This window comes from Ursus arctos, unplaced genomic scaffold, assembly GCF_023065955.2.
Source record: "Ursus arctos isolate Adak ecotype North America unplaced genomic scaffold, UrsArc2.0 scaffold_18, whole genome shotgun sequence".
NCBI lineage: Eukaryota > Metazoa > Chordata > Mammalia > Carnivora > Ursidae > Ursus > Ursus arctos.
Genome location: NW_026622852.1, coordinates 53,810,437 through 53,829,638, shown reverse-complemented (window position 1 = coordinate 53,829,638; position 19,202 = coordinate 53,810,437). Strand labels below are relative to the sequence as shown.

Here is a 19,202-nt window from a genome sequence, read left to right as displayed (position 1 = left end):
GATTTAACAAGGATTTTTCTATATTCGACTTTATTTGGGCCTTCCAACTATCCAACCAAACTCTACCTCCGCAGATGGATATTTTAAATCATTTTATCCCGGTAGAGACTGAGGATCAGAAGGCGAGCGCTTGGACTCGAGGTGGCCGCCAACTGGAGCCGACTCCCCTGAAAGCACCCAACTTCTCAGCGGGCTCTGCAACCCGTTGGCCCTACAACTCGTCACCTGCCTCCGTCGCAGCCTCCCGTCCTCGCCTCTGCGTCTGGCCGCTCAGCGCCATCTTTGAGCCTGGCACGGTGCCGTACTTCCGCACTTCCCTCCCCCACCCAGGGGTAGCCGCGCGTGCCCAAGCGTGCCCCTACTGGGATGAAGTATCCAAAACTGGCCAGGCTTGTCTCATACTGGCCCCAAATAATAATTTATTTCGTCCTCTCAGATCTGGAGGAAGCGGTCTGACCAATTAAAAAATGGTGGGGATAGCCTCACCTCCCCTGTCTTCCGCTTTGGAGGCGCAGGGGCGAAGGTCGCCTCGGAGTGCACAGGCGCGACAGGGCGGAGCTATCTCCATGGCAACCCGCGTGCAGCCCAGGCAGCTCTGCCGGGCGGGAAGTGCGGGAGCTGAAGCGCTGGCGACAGGCGGGGCTGCGAGCGCCGAGGGGCCCGGGCGGCCCGGGCCGCTGCAGGACGAGACCCTGGGCGTGGCGTCTGTGCCCTCGCAGTGGAGGGGCGTCCAGGGCATCCGCCGGGAGACGGTGAGGGCGCGGGCCCGGCTCGGGGCGACGCCGGCAGGAGGGCGAGGGTCCGCGCGCGGTCTCCGGGCCAGGTTCTGGCGTGCCACCGGGTTATTTTTGTATCGTCACCCACAGAGGCTAGCCCTTGCGGTATTCTCGTGCGTTTCCTCAGACTCTGAACAACCACAGAAGGGTCTTTTCCTTAAGCCTTCTGAAGACTCCGTGTTTTGAAGGATTTTGTGTGAAGCGCCGTTTTTAGGCATTTCAAACTAACTTCTCTTTAAAAAGACCAGATTGCATGTCGAGGTCGAGAGACGCCAGTTTTCTGGCAGCGTAATCCAAAGCACACAAGGCGAGGTGTTTTGAGGAAGTGAGGGGCAGGGCTCCTGGGCGCCAGGCCTCCTCGGGCGTCTTTGTGCAGACTTGGAGGGCCTGCTGTGTGCCAAGAGCTCTTCCCTCCTGGAGCCGACGTGGGGCCGTTCGCAGGGCACAGCCAATAGGCAACTTATGTAATAAGTAAATTCCGCTGGGTGTTCTTTAGTTGGTGAGTAGTGCCATGGAGGAAAGCAAAAGAAGGGTGAGGGATTGGAGGGACTGGGTTGGAGAGTGAGGGGGTGAGGGGTCCTCATTGAGAAGGTGACATTTGAGAAGTGAGAGAGTTAGCCAAGTGGATACCTGCCATAGAGCGGCCAGGCAGGGCAGACTGCAAGTGCAAAGGCCCTGGGGTTGGAGCAGTTCTTGCTTGTTTGAGGAGGCAGCCGGTTCGAAGAGGAATGAGAGAAGGGGAAATGGTCCCAGTTGAAGTCAGAGTGGGGAAGCAGAGGCAGGTCAGGTAGGGTCTTGCAGATCATTGTAAGGATGTTGGTTTTTCCTCGGTGAAAATGGGGGGCATTATAGCCTGCTGCACATTTCCCAGAAGAGAAAACTTAGCTTGCCATAGGAGTGGCCAAACCTGCAGAGCTTAGGTCCTCACCAACACCAATGAACTTCCCGTGAAGTCTTAGTCTTGAAAACCCGTTTCTTGCCTCAGGCCAACAGTCTGCATGCAGGTCTCAAGCCAGGATTTGAGGTGGCTTCAAAGCACTCCCCACTTAACCGTGCTGCCTAGAAATGGTTCTAGTGCAAAGCCAAGTGGATATTTTAGTTAAATCTCTCCATCCTTATCACAGGTAAACGTATAATTCACATTTACTGTCCTTTAAGAACACTTGAAATAGCTCTTGTTTGCCAAACACCCAGATTCTAGAAGACTTTAGGTTGGAAACCACCATTCAGTCTAACTTTTTTTTCTTCTTAGAGAGAATGAAATGGAGGCAGGTTCATTGGACTATAGTTTTAACCTGTAGGATTCTACAAACGGATTTGAACACTTGAAGTGTAAGAGCTTTCATCTGTGAGGATGATTTCCTTAGACTAGCACCCGTCTTGTGGAAGGAGATTTTTGATTAAGTTGTAAGAATGTTGGAGGGGTCGGAAGAAGGAAGTAAATTGCTTTTTCCAAATTAACTTTTTTCTCTTTATAGAAGTTAATGTATCCAAAATGTAGAAAAAACCTGGATATGCAAAAAAAAAAAAAAAAAAAAGAAAAGAAAGAAAAAGAAAAAGAAAAATCACCCAGTTTCCCAGCCACTTGGTTTGTACCTGTCACAACTGTGTTGTCTGTTTTGCCCCATTTTTAAAAAAATAAAAATGGAATCACACTGTGCACAACATCTTGTAGACCCAGGTTTTTCATTTAATACATCCACAACAAATTTCTACGTTTAAAATTTTTTTTAATAATTTTTATTTAACCAGTCTCTTTTGATGGTTAGGCAGTTTCCAATTTTTCTTTTATCAGTAAACCCCATGGTGAGTGTTTTAGCTAATTTTTATTTATTTACTTTAAAAATTTTTAAGCTAATTTTTATTTTTATTTTTTAAATATTTTATTTATTTATTTGACAGAGATAGAGACAGTCAGCGAGAGAGGGAACACAAGCAGGGGGAGTGGGAGAGGAAGAAGCAGGCTCCCAACAGAGGAGCCTGATGTGGGGCTCGATCCCATAACGCCGGGATCACGCCCTGAGCCTAAGGCAGATGCTTAACTGCTGTGCCACCCAGGCGCCCCTAAGCTAATTTTTAAATACAATTCCTTAATTTTTAAAAAGTTTGTTTGGAAAAGTTGAACATTGGTCTCTGCTTGGCCCATGTAGTGGTGCGGTATTCGAATGTACTTCCACGTTCCAGTGATGAATTCTTTTTTCTTTAAAAAAAATTTTTTTTAAAGATTTATTTATTCTAGAGAGAGAGGGTGGGAAGGAGAGAGAATCTCCAGCAGACTCCCCACTGAGTGCGGGGCCTGACCCCATGCCCCTGAGATCATGACCTGAGTGGAAACCAAGAGTCAGACACTGAACCGACTAAGCCACCCAAGCACCCCTTTTGAAAAATTTTTTAAAAGATTTAATTTAATTTAATTTATTTATTTTTTAAAGATTTTATTTATTTATTTGACAGAGATAGAGACAGCCAGCGAGAGAGGGAACACAAGCAGGGGGAGTGGGAGAGGAAGAAGCAGGCTCCCAGCGGAGGAGCCCGATGTGGGGCTCGATTCCATAACGCCGGGATCATGCCCTGAGCTGAAGGCAGACGCTTAACCGCTGTGCCACTCAGGCACCCCAAGATTTTATTTTTTAAGTAATCTCTACACCCAATGTGGGGCTTGAACTCACGAGCCAGGTGCCCCTTTTCTGTTTGAATATTAATGGCCTTTGGCCTGACTTGACTTTTCTTGTCATATTCCAGTCTGTTCACAGAGAGATAGTGTACTGGACTTTGGTTTGAGACCGGGGTGCACATGCTCTTTAGGGCTTTGGGCCGATCACATGATCTCTTTTTCTGCAAAGTGGGTCCTTGTGAGAATACTTCCTGAGGGGTTAAATGAGACTGTGGGTAAGAAAGCGGTTTGAAAGCCTGGGGCTGCTCAGGTGGGTAGGACGGGAGTGTCAGGCGCCTGTCCAGGTGCCTGAGATGAAGGGTACGTAATTATCCCTCCTTGCTCATCCGCTGTTTCTCGAACTTGGCTGACACTGGACTGTCCTGGAGACTCTTGAAAAATATGGATGTCTGGGTCCTACCTTCAGCGAATCTGCTTAATTGGTATGTGGCGTGAGATGGGAATCGGTTTTATTAAAGCTTCCTAGGTCATTCTAATGGGTAGCAAGATTCGAGACCCCCAACTGAATGTATCTCACTTTCCAACAGCATAATCTTTCTGGAACCCAGTTCTGATCCTAGAAAAATGTGCGGTGTGTTTTTTTCCCTCTTTTAAAAAATGGTGGTGGGGCGCCGGCCTGGCTCAGCCGACAGAGCGTGTGACTCTTGATCTCAGGCTGTGAGTTCGAGCTCCATGTTGGGCGTAGAGATTACGTAAATAAATAAAGTTGTGGTGAGAGACGTATAATAGGAATTTTACTGTTTTCAGGTGTACAGTTGAGTGGTGTTGAGTACATTGACAAGGTGCGAAACAATCACCACGCTCTAGTTCCAGAACTTTTTCATCCCTGGGGTGCATTTTGGACATTCAGATCTGTCTTCTTGGACTGTGAGCTCCCAGAGGGCAGGGGAGTGAGTCCTGTGTATTTCTGCACCACCCAAAGGCCCCCAGGAAATACTGGATTGAATAATTTTCCTGTGTGCGGTCAGCCCACACGGGGTACCTCTCTCCTCTCCCACTTGCAATTCAATTAGCTGCCTCCCCGCGGGGCTCTTCCTCCTTCCCTGACCGGCCGCCACTTCAGCGCCTTGGTGACTTCGGTAGTGTATGTCACCCCCTGCTGGAGGGTGTTTGTCTTTGACCTGGGGTCTGGCCTCTTACAGATTTTCAAGAATTCGATCTGTGGTTCTCTACCTTTGAGTTTGCTAGACAGCGTCGATGCTGGATTTTTTTTTCCCCCAAGAGCATGAGAAGAGATTAAGAGGCTAAGATGACACCAAGATAGTCTGCAGTAACTGTAGCTCAGAGGTGGTCTAGCGCCTCGGCGGCTCCCGGCTTCCACGGAGACGTCTGCTCTTGCCCTCCGCACGAGGCTGGCCCCGGGCTCCACGTCATCCTTCGAACAGCTGTTTGTTGCCCTGATAGACTCAAGAGGCAAGTCCACCTGAACCGGAGGTTGTGCCTTGATGTCGGTCCCGGGCTCAGTTCCTCCATGCTCTCGGAGGCCTCACAGGTGTCCACACTGCATCACGAAACCCGCTCGGCACCCTAAACATGCCCGCCGCACCTTGTCTGCTCGTCAGCGGCAAATTGGGCCTCACACCTGGGTCAGATCGAGGTGGGGCTCGCGCTCGTGCGTGGGCTTTGCAGCATGTGCACGGGGGCCACTGACCTGGGCCGGGTCCTCTCTGCTGCCGTCACACCCGCCTTCTCAGGTGTGCAGGACCCGATGGGGAAGGAGGTGGAAGAAGGGAGGCCTTGGGGGTGACAGCAACCTGGGGAAAGGGAGACTCTGGGGAGGACGAGTGGAAGTGGGCCTGCTGGAAGTGGTGAGGTGACAACGACAAGCCACTCCCACCACACGTGCCCAACAGCATCCCTCAGGTGGGCTTGACAACATTCTTTAGCCTCTGGGGGTGAGCCATGTGCTACCCGACCCCAGGTGAAGCCCCAGCCCTCGCAGTAGCAGAGATAGTCAGAAAGGGGGGGAATGTGAGCACGGTCTATATTTGGGGGGGCTGGGTAAAAGGTGATGGACCTTGGGCTGTGGACCTGGGAAGCATACAGATGGGTGAGGCCCACACGTGGGGTCTGAGTGACAGCCCCTCCCTCCCCCCCTCCCCCCGCATCAGCACCCCCCGGGGGCTTGTTAGCACAGCACACTCAGCCCCGCTCCGGGTGGTGGCAGCTTGTGTTCTAGCAAGCTTCCAGGTGATTCTGGGGCCCACCGATTGAGAATGCAGGTCCAGAATGGTCTTTGAGGTCCATTTCCACCCTGGAGTCAGATGTGCTGGCTCAGGCTGGTTGGGAGGCTGAAGGAGAAGCTGTGTGCTTCTAGTATTTGCTGGTGGTGGTTACTACCCAGGGGAGTCATGGGGGCTCGGCCTCTCACTGCACATCAGCCCAGACCTTCAAACACACATTCTTTCTATGGTGATGTATTTCCTCAATTAGAGGACACCCCCCCACCCCCAACCTTTTTAACAAATCTTAAAATTCGGTATGTCTCACAAATGACCTGTGTATTTAATATAGTTTCCCCCTGAAGAGCTACTTTTAAATAATTAGAATGTTTAATAATCGATACATCCTAGAGTCAAGGAGATCTAGAATGTATATATTTTGTCTCTTTTTTTTTTCCCTTGAGAGGGAGGGGGAGGGGCAGAGGGAGAGAGAATCTTAAGCGGCCTCCATGCCCGGCACGGAGCTAGGTGGGGGGCTTGATTTCACGACCCTGAGATCATGACCTGAGCTGAAATCAAGAGTCAGATGCTTAACCGACCGAGCCACCCAGGCGCCCCATATCGATCTATCTCTATACCCACCGTGGGGCTTGAACTCATGACCCCAAGATCGAGTTGCATGCTCTACTGACTGAGCCAGCCATGTGTCCCTAGAGTGTATACTTTTAATAAGAAAGTGACTGTTCTACTCATGACTTTGAAGTTGGCCTGCCCCATATTGATATCCCCCGCATGGATTTCTCTAGCTGGCCAGTTTCTGAATGACTGAGTCACACATCGGCACAATTAACACCGGCACTGATCAGTCTTTGACCCTGAAGGCAGGGCAGAGCCCAGTATTCTGTCAGTACACCCCTCGGGGCCTGGGGTGGGGGCCGGTCACTGGACCCAGTGGGGCCGTTTCCTCTGTCATGGTGAGTGTTCCTGAAATTGAACAGCCAGTCCTAGATGCCAGCCAGAGACCCCTTATTTCAGAAGTGAGGCCTCGAGGGGTGGCGGTCTAGGGGTCAGGGAGCCCTCCTAGGGGTCAGTGTGATAGCAAGTGACAGAAACTGGCCCAAACCAGGCGCTTCTCTTTAGGATGCAGGGGTCTCCTGGGCCTCTGCATGGAGGTGCAGCTGGTCCCGAGGAACCCAGGAGGCTTTGGGGGCTCTCCACCTCTCAGCTGGGCTGTTGCCATGTATCCCCTGAGGCCTGTCTGCTTGTCTCCTGGTCGCACTGTGGCTGAGTGTGGGGGCCCAGAGTTACCAAGTTTCAGTTCCAGGCCTGTGCTGTCTAACTTGTGAAATCTTTGTCTCCGTTGTGAGTTGCCCAGAGAGAGCACGATTGGCCCAGCCTAGGTTAATGTCCACTTCCCATCCAGTCAGAAGCTGCAGTCCTGGTGTTGGGGCACGTTTTATGGCTTGGGTAGGAGTCCTGACATTCCGGGTATCTGCAGGCTCTCGGGGCAGGTCAGCTGAGCTCCCATCCTGGGCTCTGCTCCCTGAGTCTCATTGCCTTCCTCTCTGCTGGGGTTTGCCGGGGCCTCACACTCCAGAGCCTAGAGCTTGGTGATTTTGGTTTGAGAGTTGTTGTTTCCCTAGTCCACACCTCCCAGTGTGATTAAAGTCTGGCCCCAGCCCCTGTTTCCCCTGCAGCATCTCTGCCTCTGAGGTGTGGGAGGCAGGCTGCAGCCCTGCATCCCTAATACTCTCCTTCCCGGCCCTGCCGAGGCCTAGGAAGCAAGGATCCCACTCGGCCCTGACTTCTTCCCTGACATCTCAGATGGGAGCCTCAGCCCAGCCACACGCTGCCTGGCACGGAAGGCATCCACTTATATATGGGGTGGCCTTGATCGAGCCCTTCTCTTCTGGAGGTTTGGGGCTCCATCCTCAGACAATCAGGGTCAGACCAGCTACTCGGATCTTGGACTATGGGAACCTACTTCGGTGTCCCAGAGGGAAAAGAGAGTAATGGTAGTTTCCTGCTGGTTCACAGGGGGAAAAATTGCGGGTACAGTATCATTGGTTTTCAGGTTTTTTTCTCTCCCTAATTTTCCCTAGTGTTTTGACATTTGTTATTTGCTTGAATAAGCAAGCAGCAGAGAAATATTAATAGAGATAGCTGGAAAGGTGACAGCTCGCTGTCTGTTGTGGACATTTTTATCTGACCGTAAGACACTGGGGTAACATTCTTTTAGAAACGTTTTTCTGAGTTCATCTGCTGTGATCAGTGGCCAGGACGTTGGACTGTGTGGGTGAGAACACCATGACTGAGACACAGTTTGCTGTCACGGGCCAGGCTACCTGGATTCAGGCTCCCCTGCGATCACCTCCGTGCTGTGTGACCTTGGGTGAGTTACTTCTCTGTGCCTCAGCGCCACCAGCAGTAATGCAAAGATAGGGTTTTCTTCACAGGGTGGTTGTAAGCAGGAGTAAGAAACGGGAAGAGCTTTGGGGACAGTGCCTGAGTGAGCACTTAGTGACTGGCACTCTTACCATCGTGTGGCTTTCTGGAACTTTGATTTTCACCCAGTCTCTTGGAATTGGCTCGGCCTGTGTACTTTCTGGCCGCCGTGCCCATCCAGGAATTCCTCAGTGCGCGCACTCCACTGGCACCGGGGCTTCTCCAGTGCTGTGGCTTCGGGTCGCGTCTCTGTTGGATGCTGTCCAGAGCCTCGTGCCGTGTGACTGCTCTCGGGAATCCTTGACGCGTCCGTGCGGGCGGCGGGAGGCATCTCAGTCTAGAGGAGGCCCGGCGGAACCGCTTCTGTGTTCTCTTCTCCCAGAATCTGGTGGTCACCTGCTCTCCGCTCCTCACTCCTCCCTGAGCAGCCAGAGAGGCATGGCCCTGCTTTCGGCCACCCCGGGGCTCACACCTAGAGGGAGAGTCCCACTCGTCCTGGCTCTCAGACGCCTCCCTTGCCCTTGCTCGCGTGCCGCCCTCCTCACCCACTGCGGCGGGGCGCGCCGCCTGCTGTCCAGTCCCTGAGCGTGGGACCTTTTCTACGGGCAGGTTTTGTTCTTGCCTCCCTGCTGCCCCCCCATGCCTGTCCAGGCCCCTCTCCTGCAGCTCTCTGCTTGTCCTTCACACCTCAGCTCCAGTGCCATTTCTCCTGGGCCCCCCCAGCTGTTCCGTTCTCTCCCACGCCTCTGCAGCACTGTGCTAGTTGAAGGGTTCCCTTGTCTGTGTACCCCCGCCCCCGTGGAAGCTCTTTAGGCACAGGAATCTCACACACTTTGTTTTCTGCTGTATCCATAGCACCCAAACCGTAACGTGTGTGGCATAACGGAGGTCTAGATAAATAACATGCAGCGTGTGTAATATGTTCTCTATGGCACATCGCACATACGGTGTCTATATAACATATGCAGAGTGAGGTATATGGCGTGTGTGTGTGTGCGTGTGTGTGTGTGTATGGCATAAATGAGCTTGTGCCCTGTACCAAACACCTTGCAAAGTGCTGCGGATACAAAGAGAGATCAGACAGGGTCTGAAGCTGGAGGAACTCACAGCTTAATGGGAGAATTTTGTGGAATGTGAAGGGGAACGTGGGGACACGTATTTCATGTTCTAGCAAGAGCTGCCCTGTGTGGGGCCAGCTCCCTTCCTTCAGGCTTACTAGTGCTGGCCTGCTGCCCAGCGCTGTCCCCTAAGCCTGAGCCGGGGCGGGGGCACGGGGTCTGGGCCTCATCATTGCCCCATGCATTCAGGTGCCTGGCGAGGGGCCGCATGAGCAGAGCCTCTTGTAAGACGACGATGTGCGATAGAGGGTCCCTAACTTGGTAAATGATGGGTCATGTCCGTATAAGAAAGAGGCTGATCTGTTGTCTGTCCCTGTGCCCGGCTAAACAGGGGACAAGGGATTGGAGGCAAATGGCCAGGTGGAGAAAAGGGGCAGCTGGGGAGAAGCCTGCCTTCTACCAACTAGCTCATCACAGACACACTCGCTTCCTTTGATCACGGGGGCACCTTGGAAGGTGCCTGCCAAGAGAGAGATGCCGTGGGGCATTCTGCTGGTGGCCGGCTTTGAGGTGCTTCCATGTACTGGCTTAGGTGACCACTGCTGGCTCTCCTATGACATGATTCTTACTATTGTCAGTATCTTCAAGACGGCACTCCTGAAAAAAAAAAAAAAAAAGATATTCCCGCATCCCCTCCAAATAGTGTCATAATGTCACCAAAAGTCCTGGGTCAGGCCCTTATTGGGTCACGTTGACTACCCCTGAACCTCTCACTGTGACCCAGGGTACATAGGAAGGTCGAGGGGTCATCCCCACCCATGGCACAGAGATCGGGCTCGTCCTTTGGAAGATGGGCCAGTTACAAGGGAAGGCAACAGACTGGGGCAGACAGGGTGACCGGAGGCCCAGAGGCCTGAGGGGAAGCGGCAGCAGGGGAGGGGAGTGCGCGGGCAGGTGAGGCTGGGTGGTGACCGCTGGGCTGTGATCTTCTGCAGAGAAGTTGCCAGACAGCGAGCATTGCCACCGCCGAGAAGGCTGCCCAGACGCGGAAGCACGTGGACGCCGAGGTGCAGACGGAGGCCCCTGTGCCGGTCAGCGTGCCGCCCACGTCCCCGCACGACGACCCCCGGCTCGCAGCCTTTCTTCGGAGGGTGGAGGCCATGGTTATTCGAGAGCTGAACAAGAACTGGCAGAGCCACGCTTTTGACGGCTTCGAGGTGAACTGGACCGAGCAGCAGCCGACGGTAGGGAATGGGCTGGTGAGGCCTGGGACGCCCCCCAACTCTGCCGCAGCTCGAGCCCCATTTCCAGTCCTTCTTTATGCCGCCCAGATACTGATAATAGCGCTAATAATAACAGCGTTCACAGAGCTCTAACATTCTGCCGGGTGTATAGTTTTATGAGAGTAAGTCGTCAGGGGCGCCTGGGGGGCTCAGCTGGTTAAGTCTCTGCCTTCAGCTCAGGTCATGCTCTCGGGGTCCTGGGATCGAGCCCCACATTGGGCTCCCTGCTCAGTGAGGAGCCTGCTTCTGCCTCTCCCTCTGCCCCTCCCCCCTGCTCATGCTCTCTCTCTTACACTCTATCTCAAATAAATGAATAAAATCTTAAAAAAAAAAAAAAGAAAGAAAAGAGTAAGTCATCAGGCCTCCCCTGGTGTCAGAAAGTAGGTGTGTAGTTACCTCCATTTACAGCTGGGAGGTACTGGGAGGTACAGGCGGGAGACTGCGAGCCGAAGTGACTTTTCCAGGATCACACAGAGCTAGTCAGCAGTAGAGGCGAAGTTTGAACCCGGGGAGTCGGACTCTGGACCGAATTCTCCGCTCGGCTGTGTCTCCCCAGGCCGCACGCGGTGAGGGCTCTCTGCGCCATCTCATTCGGCGTGACTGTGTGAGGCAGTACTAGGATGATCGCCATTTTATACAGGAGGCCCAGAGAGGCTAAGTGACTTGTCCGAGGTCACACAGCTGTCACAGGCCAAGCTGGGATGTGAGCCCTTGTCTGGTTTCGCTACCGTGCTCCGGTGACTTCAGTGTTTCCCAGGCTCAGTTCAGAGCTGTCACGCTGTATACTCAAGTGTCCAGCTGCACAGACAGCCCAGCCTTTGAGATGAGGGAGCCTCTGAGCGAGTGGGGGGCTCTTGGCTTTGGCTCCATGCTGGGCCTCAGCCTCCCCTGTGGACAGACTGCTTGCTCAGTGCTGCATGCCCTCGACCGACCGACTGACCGCAGAGCCTTAGAGTTCTGGCCAAACTTTTTTGTATACAATGCTTTCTTCCCCGGGAAACCGAGGTGAGTAACTGTGTATTCAGAGGTCATAAGCCCTGCTCTAGCCCCTCCCCTCCTCCTCTGCCCTCTTCCACCAAGTCATTGGAAGGCACGGGAGAGTCGGTTTGTTTGAGAGAAATTCTCAAAATCGCTCCGAAGAGCAGGTGCCGAGGCCGCGCCCGGGCACGCAGGCCCTGAATCTCCGTGCGGCCCCGCACCAGAGGGGCTCGGCGGCCGGGAAGAGCTCAGCGTGTTCTCTTGCCCTGGCCGATGTGCACCCCCCCCCATTTTACAGTTGCATTTCGAGAGGTTAAGCTTTTGTTCTTTATCAGTAGTGCTTCCCCCCATTTCTATGGATTAATTTGGTCCAAGTGTGTATTACTCTCTCCCCCTTTACAAAATATCTGTTTTCTGACTACAGAAACATATGCTCATTCTAACAAACCCGGGCGTTGCAGAAACAGAGCACATGCCATGTAGACAGCGGCTGGGGACAGCTGCTCCCAGGCCTTTAGCTCCTCCCTGGGCTACACTAACACAGCACTGTTACTAGTGTTGTCCTTAAGCACAGTTGTTTCTTTTTAAGGATTTTACTTATTATTTATTTGACAGAGCGCAGGTAGGGGGAGCAGCAGGCAGAGGGAGAGGGAGAAGCAGACTCCCCGCTGAGCAGGGAGCCTGACGCTGGGCTCGATCCCAGGACCCTGCGATCATCACCTGAGCCGAAGGCAGACACTTAACCGACTGAGCCCCCCTCCCCCCCGAGAACATTTTAAACAAAAAATGGAAAGCACTCTACATATTATTAATCACTTTTCTCACGTGCCAGAGCTTTCCATGTCAGTTCCTATCAAGGTGCCCCAGGCTATGTCCCACTGCACGGACATGCCATCCTCTATCTGAGTCCCCTGTGGGACTCAGGTCTCCCCCGGAAACGTGCGGACAGGCGGGAGATCGGGCGGCACCCTCCGAGCGCAGTGCGCCGGCCGCGTGTCTTCGCGGTTCCCGGAATGCCCGGCAGAGGAGAACTTCCCGAGTTTGCTCTTATATTAACAATGTCAGCGAATCTCTCTCTCTCACTTCTTCTTTTGCATCAGTTTTTTGTTGATTTCCTCATAATGGAATTATTATTTTGGCTGATGTGGGGTTTTTCTGTCTCTCCTGCTGTCAAGGTATTGGCCTTGACATTTCATCGCTGTCCTTGGCACAGCTGTTGCGGCTCCGGAAAGGCTGGGATGCCACGCTCAGAGAGAAACCCTGCTTTCAGATTTCCAAAAACAGTGTGACAACCTGGGGAACACTTAGAAATCAGAGATAAGAGACGGGGGCTCCCACCGGAACTTCTGATCTCCTGGCTCTGTTGTTCCCTTCCTCTTGCTTCGCACACGTGTGTGGACAGCTGTGTGTCACTGTGACCGGTCTTGGGTCTTTTCTGGTCGGGAGCAAAGCCCGTTCTGTGTTGTCAGGGGGCTACAGAGCCTTCACGCTTGTCCTTTGAAAACACCACCGAATGTTCCATCTGTACACCGTGTTTTTCTGTGCCCGGTGTATCAAGGTGTGTTCCCCACGCAGGGCCGTTCGCCCTTGCGCTGTTCTGCGCCCGCCGCAGTGACGGTGTGGAGCGGCCCGTCATCCCCGGCGTCGCCCACTGTGCAGCCTCGTCTCCTCCTGGGTGTTGCAGTTTTAAGTAGTGTTATGACGAATAACATATACGGCTTATTTCTCATGTAAACTTAGGTTGAATGGGACATAAAAACACAAACTGCCACTTCAGGCCCGTGGCTTTTCAAAGTGAAAATACTTGTGGAACCAGAACCCAGATCAGGAAACCGAATGTGGTGAGACCCCAGAGGTCTTCTTGAGTTCCCTCCACCTCCTACCTCACCGCGCAGCTTTTCTTTTTTTTTTTTTTTAGTTTTATTTATTTTTAAGTAATCTCTACACCCAGTGTGGGGCTCGAACTTACGAGCCTGAAATCAAGGGTTGTGTGCTCTGCTGTCTGGGCCAGCCAGGCGCCCCTATACGGCTTGGTTTTAAATAACAGATTGATTGGAATATCGGTCACATCCCATATAATTCACCCGTTAAAAGTGTACAGTTCAGGGGCGCCTGGGTGGCTCAGATGGGTAAGCCTCAGAGGCCTTCGGCTCAGGTCATGATCTTGGGGTCCTGGGATCGAGCTTCACATCGGGTTCCCCGCTCAGTGGGGAGTCTGCTTCTCCCTCTGCCCCTCCCCCTCACTCGTGTACTCTCTCTCAAATATAAATAAAAAAATCGTAAAAAAAAAAAAGCGTAGGGGCGCCTGGGTGGCTCAGTCGGTTAAGCAGCTGCCTTCAGCTCAGCCATGATCCCGGGGTCCTGGGATGGAGCCCCGCTTCGGGCTCCCTGCTCAGCGGGGAGCCTGCTTCTCCCTCTGTCTCTGCTGCTCCCCCTGCTGTGCTCTCTCACTCGCTCTGTCGATAGATAGATAAAATCCTAAAAACTTACTGAACTGTACACTTTATTTTTCACGTTCCTAGAGTTGTGCGACACTGGCACGATTTCAGAACATTTTCATTACCCCCAAAGAAACCCCATACCCACTAGCAGTCACTCCTCATTTCCCCCCAAATCCCTGGCCGCTACTCCTCTTTCTGTCTCTATACGTTGTCTGTTGTGGACATTTCAGAGATGGAATCCTATACGAAGCGGTCTCAGTGACGGGCTTCTTGCACGTCAGAATGTCCGTGCGGCTGACGGTGGCGTGTGCCAGCACCTCTCTCCTTGCTGTGGCTCCGCAGTCCTTCCTGCACTGGAGGGATGTACCCCATCGATCAGTTGGTGGGCATCTTGGCTGCCGAGAATAATGCTGTGAACATCTGTGTACAAGTTTCTGGATAACGTGTGTTTTCAGATCTCTGGGTGTGGAGCTAGGAGCGGACTTGCTGGGTCATACGGTGCCTCTCTGTTTAACCTTTTGAAGAATCACCAGATTGTTTCCCCACGGCGGCCGTGCCATTCTGCATTCTTGCGAACGGCCTGTGAGGGTTCCCAGTGTACAGCTCTTTACACATTTTAGGTTCTTTTCATTGGATAGTTTCTTTCTATGGGGTCAGGAGGTCAAGGGGTATGCAGCTTTTCTCAGGAGTTTTGATCTGTGCTGCAAATCCTGTCCCGGAAACCGCGGTCTGATCGCTCGTGGTGGCCCCCACGGCCAGCCTTCTCAGTTGCTGTGCCGGCCTCCTGTGGGCTGAGAAAGAAGATTCCAGACCTTTACATGTAAAGCCCTGTGACTGAGTACAGTCACATTGTGCAGCCATCGCTACCATCCCGTTCCAGAAGCCAAAGCTATTTTTTTTTAGAGGGGGCGGAGGGGCAGAGGGAGAGGGAGAATCTTAAGCAGCCTCCACTGAGTGCAGAGCCTGACACGAGGCTCGATCTCACGACCCTGAGATCACGACCTGAGCCAAAACTAATAGTTGGGCACTTAACTGACTGTGCCATCCAGGGGTCCCAGAAGCCGAAGCTTTTGAAAGGCGTGTAGAACAGGGTCTAACTCCGATCCCGAACCTGGCATCCGTCTTGGTTTGGAAGAGCCTATCTGCTGGGTGTTTGGAAGTGTCCTCTGAGGAGTGGTGTTTGGATGAAGCCTCCAGATTTCCCTCCAGGACTGGGCAGTGGACCTGGTTGGCTCGGGAGGTCCAAGCCTACGTGTAGTTTTTTTTAGGTGGCTATAAGACCACCTGTTGGGTGGCTCTGGGCTTAGGGTCGTGATGGTCTGTCTCTTGCAGGTGACCTGTCTGCACACCCTGGGCTACCCCCCAGCCCAAGGGCAGGGTCTGCATGTGACCAGTGTCTCCTGGAACACCACCGGGTCTGTGGTGGCCTGTGCCTATGGCCGGTGAGTGGCAGCCAGGGTGGCTGCGGGGCACTGGGAAGCCCTCGGACCCTGATCTAAGCCTCTTTTTCCCTGTCTGTGTGGTGAAGGCTTGGCCTGGAGCTTGGCCATTCTGGGAGTCTTTTTATTCTCAAGGCTGCCTGGGCACCAAGTTGTCTGGAAAGAGCAGAGGAGGGAGGGGCTTAGAGCCCAGAGTCCCGGTGCCCACCTGTCAGCACAGGGCAGTAAGCCTGGGCCGGCCGCCTCTGCTCCACGAGCTGTCTCCTGATGGGCCACGGTTCCCCCACCCTGCCATTACGTGGACCCATCCTTGGTTCCCGGGAACCCTTTTCTAGAGGTCATGCCCTTTAGTGTCCCGGAGATGCCTCTGCCACTTCAGTACCCAGTACAGTCTGGCTGACGTGCGATCCGGAGGCTAATCGGTTTGGGGTTGGTTGGGGGAGTGGTGGGTCGGGTGATACGAACAAGGCGGGGAAGAGGCCCCCGGCCTCGAGGCAGAGCCAGCCCAGGCTCGTCCCTGTGCAGGTTGGACGACGGGGACTGGAGCACGCTGAAGTCCTTCGTGTGTGCCTGGAACCTGGACAGGCGAGGCCTGAACCCCCAGCAGCCGTCGGCAGTGGTGGAAGTGCCCAGCGCCGTCATGTGCCTGGCCTTCCACCCCACGCAGCCGTCCCACGTCGCAGGTGAGCCTTCAGCCCGCCTCGCTTCTGCTTCCCACCCTGCAGAGGGCGGCTGGAGGTGGGCCTTCAGCCCCCCGCAGGGCTAGGGCAGGTCTGCGTGGGGGGGGGAGAGACCGTGGGCAGCCCTGATCCCTGGGCTCAGGTGAGGATGCCCGGTATGGAGCTTGGAGGAGGAGGACGACAGGAGAAGGTGGGTCATTGCTGAGTCTTGTCGGGATGTGGGCCATGGAAGGGCACGGCCTGGTCAGGACCGGAGGCCGGGCAACGTGGGCACCCTTGGGGAGCTGTTAGCAGTGATAGGAGCCCCACGTGTGGGGAAAGGGGGTTGTGCTGGAGCGAGTGGCAGGGTGCCGGGCCGGGGAGGTCAGCCTGGCGGTGGGCGAAGCTTCCAGGGGTGTGGCGGGGGGGGGTGTGCAGCGGGCCAGGACTTTTCCTCCTCGAGGTGGTTTTGGGGAAGTGGCTCCACGTCCTGCCTCTGTTGGGTGTGAAGAGCTGGGACTTGGCCAGGAGGCTGGGGTGCTGGCTGTGAGTCCGCTTGGTCCCGCAGGCGGGCTGTACAGTGGCGAGGTGTTGGTGTGGGACGTGAGCAATCCCGAGGACCCGCTGCTCTGGCGAACGGGCCTGACAGACGACACGCACACCGACCCCGTGTACCAGGTCAGAGCGTGGGCTGCTGGCTGGGTTGGGAAACCATCCCCTTCTCCCTGAGCTGGGCGGGGCTGGCACGGGCCTGCTCCCTGAGGCCAAGCAGGAGATCGGGTGCCCACTCGGCACAGCCATGGCAGGAGGTCACCGGGGAGCTGGCAGTCGGACAGCTGCCTTCAGCGTTCTCAGAGCTCCCAGGGCATGAGTCACCTCCTGCCCCCGGCAGGAGCCACCCCCAGGGCCCTGGGCCATGCCCAGCGGCCCCCCTGCCCCCCAAGCTGCCAGCAGAGGCTCCCAGCTGTCCCGGGCTCAGGGAAGGAGCTCAGAACCGTCGGGACTGCCCCCTGGTGTGTGAGGTGGCTCCAGGCCTCCCCCAGAATTCTCCCTCTTGTTTTTCTAGAAGGGGTGGGTGGGGAGGGAGGGTGACCGTTGGGCTTGCTGGAAGGTGGGGGCAGGCTGGGGAGCAAGCAGAGCTTTCCCAACCTCGGCGCTGCACCCCGTCACCCCAGGTGGTTTGGCTGCCCGAGCCCCGGCACAGCCACCGCTTCCAGGTGCTGAGCGTGGCCACGGACGGGAAGGTGCTGCTGTGGCAGGGGGTCGGGGCGGGCCAGCTGCAGCTCACGGACGGCTTCGCCCTGGTCGTGCAGCAGCTCCCGAGGAATGCCAAGCTGAAGAAGGTACGTGGGGTCCCAGCTGCCCCCCTGGACCCCGTAGGAGCTCCGTGAGGAGCCCCGGGTGGGAGGGGGAAGGCGGCACCGGCACCCGCGCTACCAGCGGAGGACCTGCCGCCTGACCTCCTTGGGCCACAGCGCCTGCTTGAGTGACCGGGCTCCTTTGGGACACTGTGTGACCAGATCCCTTGGCTCTGCCCGCCGTTCATTTCTCCACAGCCTCCCCGGGGAGAGACCGAGGTGGGTGCCACGGCGGTGGCCTTCTCTAGCTTTGACCCCAGGCTTTTTGTTCTGGGCACGGAAGGCGGCTTCCCACTCAAGTGTTCCCTGGCAGCGGAAGAGGCCGCCCTCACCCGGATGCCTAGCTCTGTGCCCCTGCGGGCCCCGGCACAGCTGACCTTCTCTCCGCACGGCGGGCCCATCTACTCCGTGAGCTGTTCCCCCTTCCACAGGTAGAGAAGGCTCCAGCGCACCTGGCACGGGGGGCGAGGGGGTCCCATAGAACTGCGGGACTGGGCCCAGCTCTTCCCCACGGGAGCCCTTGTGTCCAGAGTGCTGGTGGTCGGCCCCTCGCTCCCTGGTTTTGGGGTTCAGGGAGGCCCAGTGGACCAGGCCACCCAGCACTCCTCCCCTGCGTCCTGTCTAGGAATCTCTTCCTGAGCGCGGGGACCGACGGCCACATCCACCTGTACTCCATGTTGCAGGCCCAGCCCCTGGCCTCCCTGCAGCTGTCCCACAAGTACCTGTTCGCTGTGCGCTGGTCCCCAGTGCGCCCGTTGGTGTTTGCGGCTGCTTCCGGGGAAGGTAGGAAAGAGGACGCCAGACTCAGATCCGCTTAAGCCACGTGGGCCCGGCACGTATCTGGAATTCTGAGCTGGGGAAAGAACACGCGGGGGGAGGACTTTCCTCGTGCGGGAGGGATTGCTGTCGCAGGCTGTAGCTTTATTTTCTGCCGTAGCCTGTTGAGTTTCTCTGCCCCGGTGTGCAGGGGACTTGGGGGCGAGAGCCGCTGCTCCTCTTCCACGAATCTCTCCCCCTGCAGGTGACGTGCAGCTGTTTGATCTCCAGAAAAGCTCCCAGAAACCCACAGTTTCAATCAAGCAAACCCAGGATGAAAGTCCGGTCTACTGTCTGGAATTTAATCGCCAGCAGACTCAGCTCCTGGCCGCCGGCGACGCCGAGGGCACGGTAAAGGTGTGGCAGCTGAGCACCGAGTTCACGGAACAAGGGCCCCGGGAGACCGAGGACTTGGAGCAGCTGGCCGCCGAGGTGGCCACCTGAGGACCATGAGGCGACAGCAGGGCCCTGTGGGTGGGGGCGGACTGTCCCCAAATCCGGGGGCAGGTGGGGCGAGGCCACACCTGTGCTGAGCTGTGGCTCTCTCGCGGAAGCTGAATGAAGACAACACAAGCATCTGGGGGAGACTCGTTTATTTGTCTGTTACGTGAAAACAAAATGGGGGGAGAACAAGGAGGGAACGAGCCAGCTGCTTAGATTTCTCGCGTCGGAATGCGGGCAGCTGGCTTCACAACAAAAGAATCCGGGTCCCCACAGCAACGGGGCGAGTGCCACTGGACTGGAAGCGGCTTCGTGAAGCACTGTTTCTACTAAGTCATATCCCCAAGCGAAGCAGACGTGAGCTTACAGTGGAAAGTGACACTGGAATACTCGAGGAGCACAGAGAGGAGGTGACATGCAGCAAGGCGACAGCGGGGCAGGCAGTGTGGGCCAGGCGAGGCTGGGAGTGGGATCAGTTCACGAAGAGCGAGCGGGTGAACTCCACGTAGTCGAAGGCGGTGGGGAGCTCGCGGCCCTTGCCGTCCACGTAGGGCTTCATGTGGGAGACGCAGTAGTCGGCTTGTTCCCGAGTCAGGTTCTGGAGGGAAGAGGCCGCCCGTCAGCCCAGCCCCGCTGCCCCTGGGGGTGAGGGGTGGGGGTGGGGAGCTGGAA

General features: G+C 55.4%; 2 protein-coding genes across 19 annotated transcripts in view; one reads left to right on the top strand and one right to left on the bottom strand.

Moving 5' to 3' along the window:
• The first annotated feature begins 566 nt into the window (after positions 1-566).
• On the top strand, positions 567-18,667 carry DYNC2I2 (dynein 2 intermediate chain 2). Its single transcript, XM_026514099.4, has 9 exons — positions 567-752; positions 10,111-10,359; positions 15,150-15,259; positions 15,782-15,939; positions 16,484-16,593; positions 17,091-17,258; positions 17,472-17,704; positions 17,899-18,056; positions 18,295-18,667. Exons 1-9 carry the CDS (start codon positions 567-569, stop codon positions 18,531-18,533), a joined length of 1,611 nt encoding a protein of 536 aa, XP_026369884.1. The 3' UTR covers positions 18,534-18,667.
• SPTAN1 (spectrin alpha, non-erythrocytic 1) overlaps positions 18,668-19,202 on the bottom strand; it is a 59,205-nt gene continuing 58,670 nt past the window's right edge. For all 18 annotated transcript variants that reach the window (XM_048222955.2, XM_057313791.1, XM_048222960.2 and 15 more), the window contains one exon: positions 18,668-19,128. In XM_048222955.2, the coding sequence (XP_048078912.1) occupies positions 19,003-19,128 (126 nt within the window). In that variant the 3' untranslated portion in view covers positions 18,668-19,002. The remainder of the gene's footprint in view (positions 19,129-19,202) is intronic.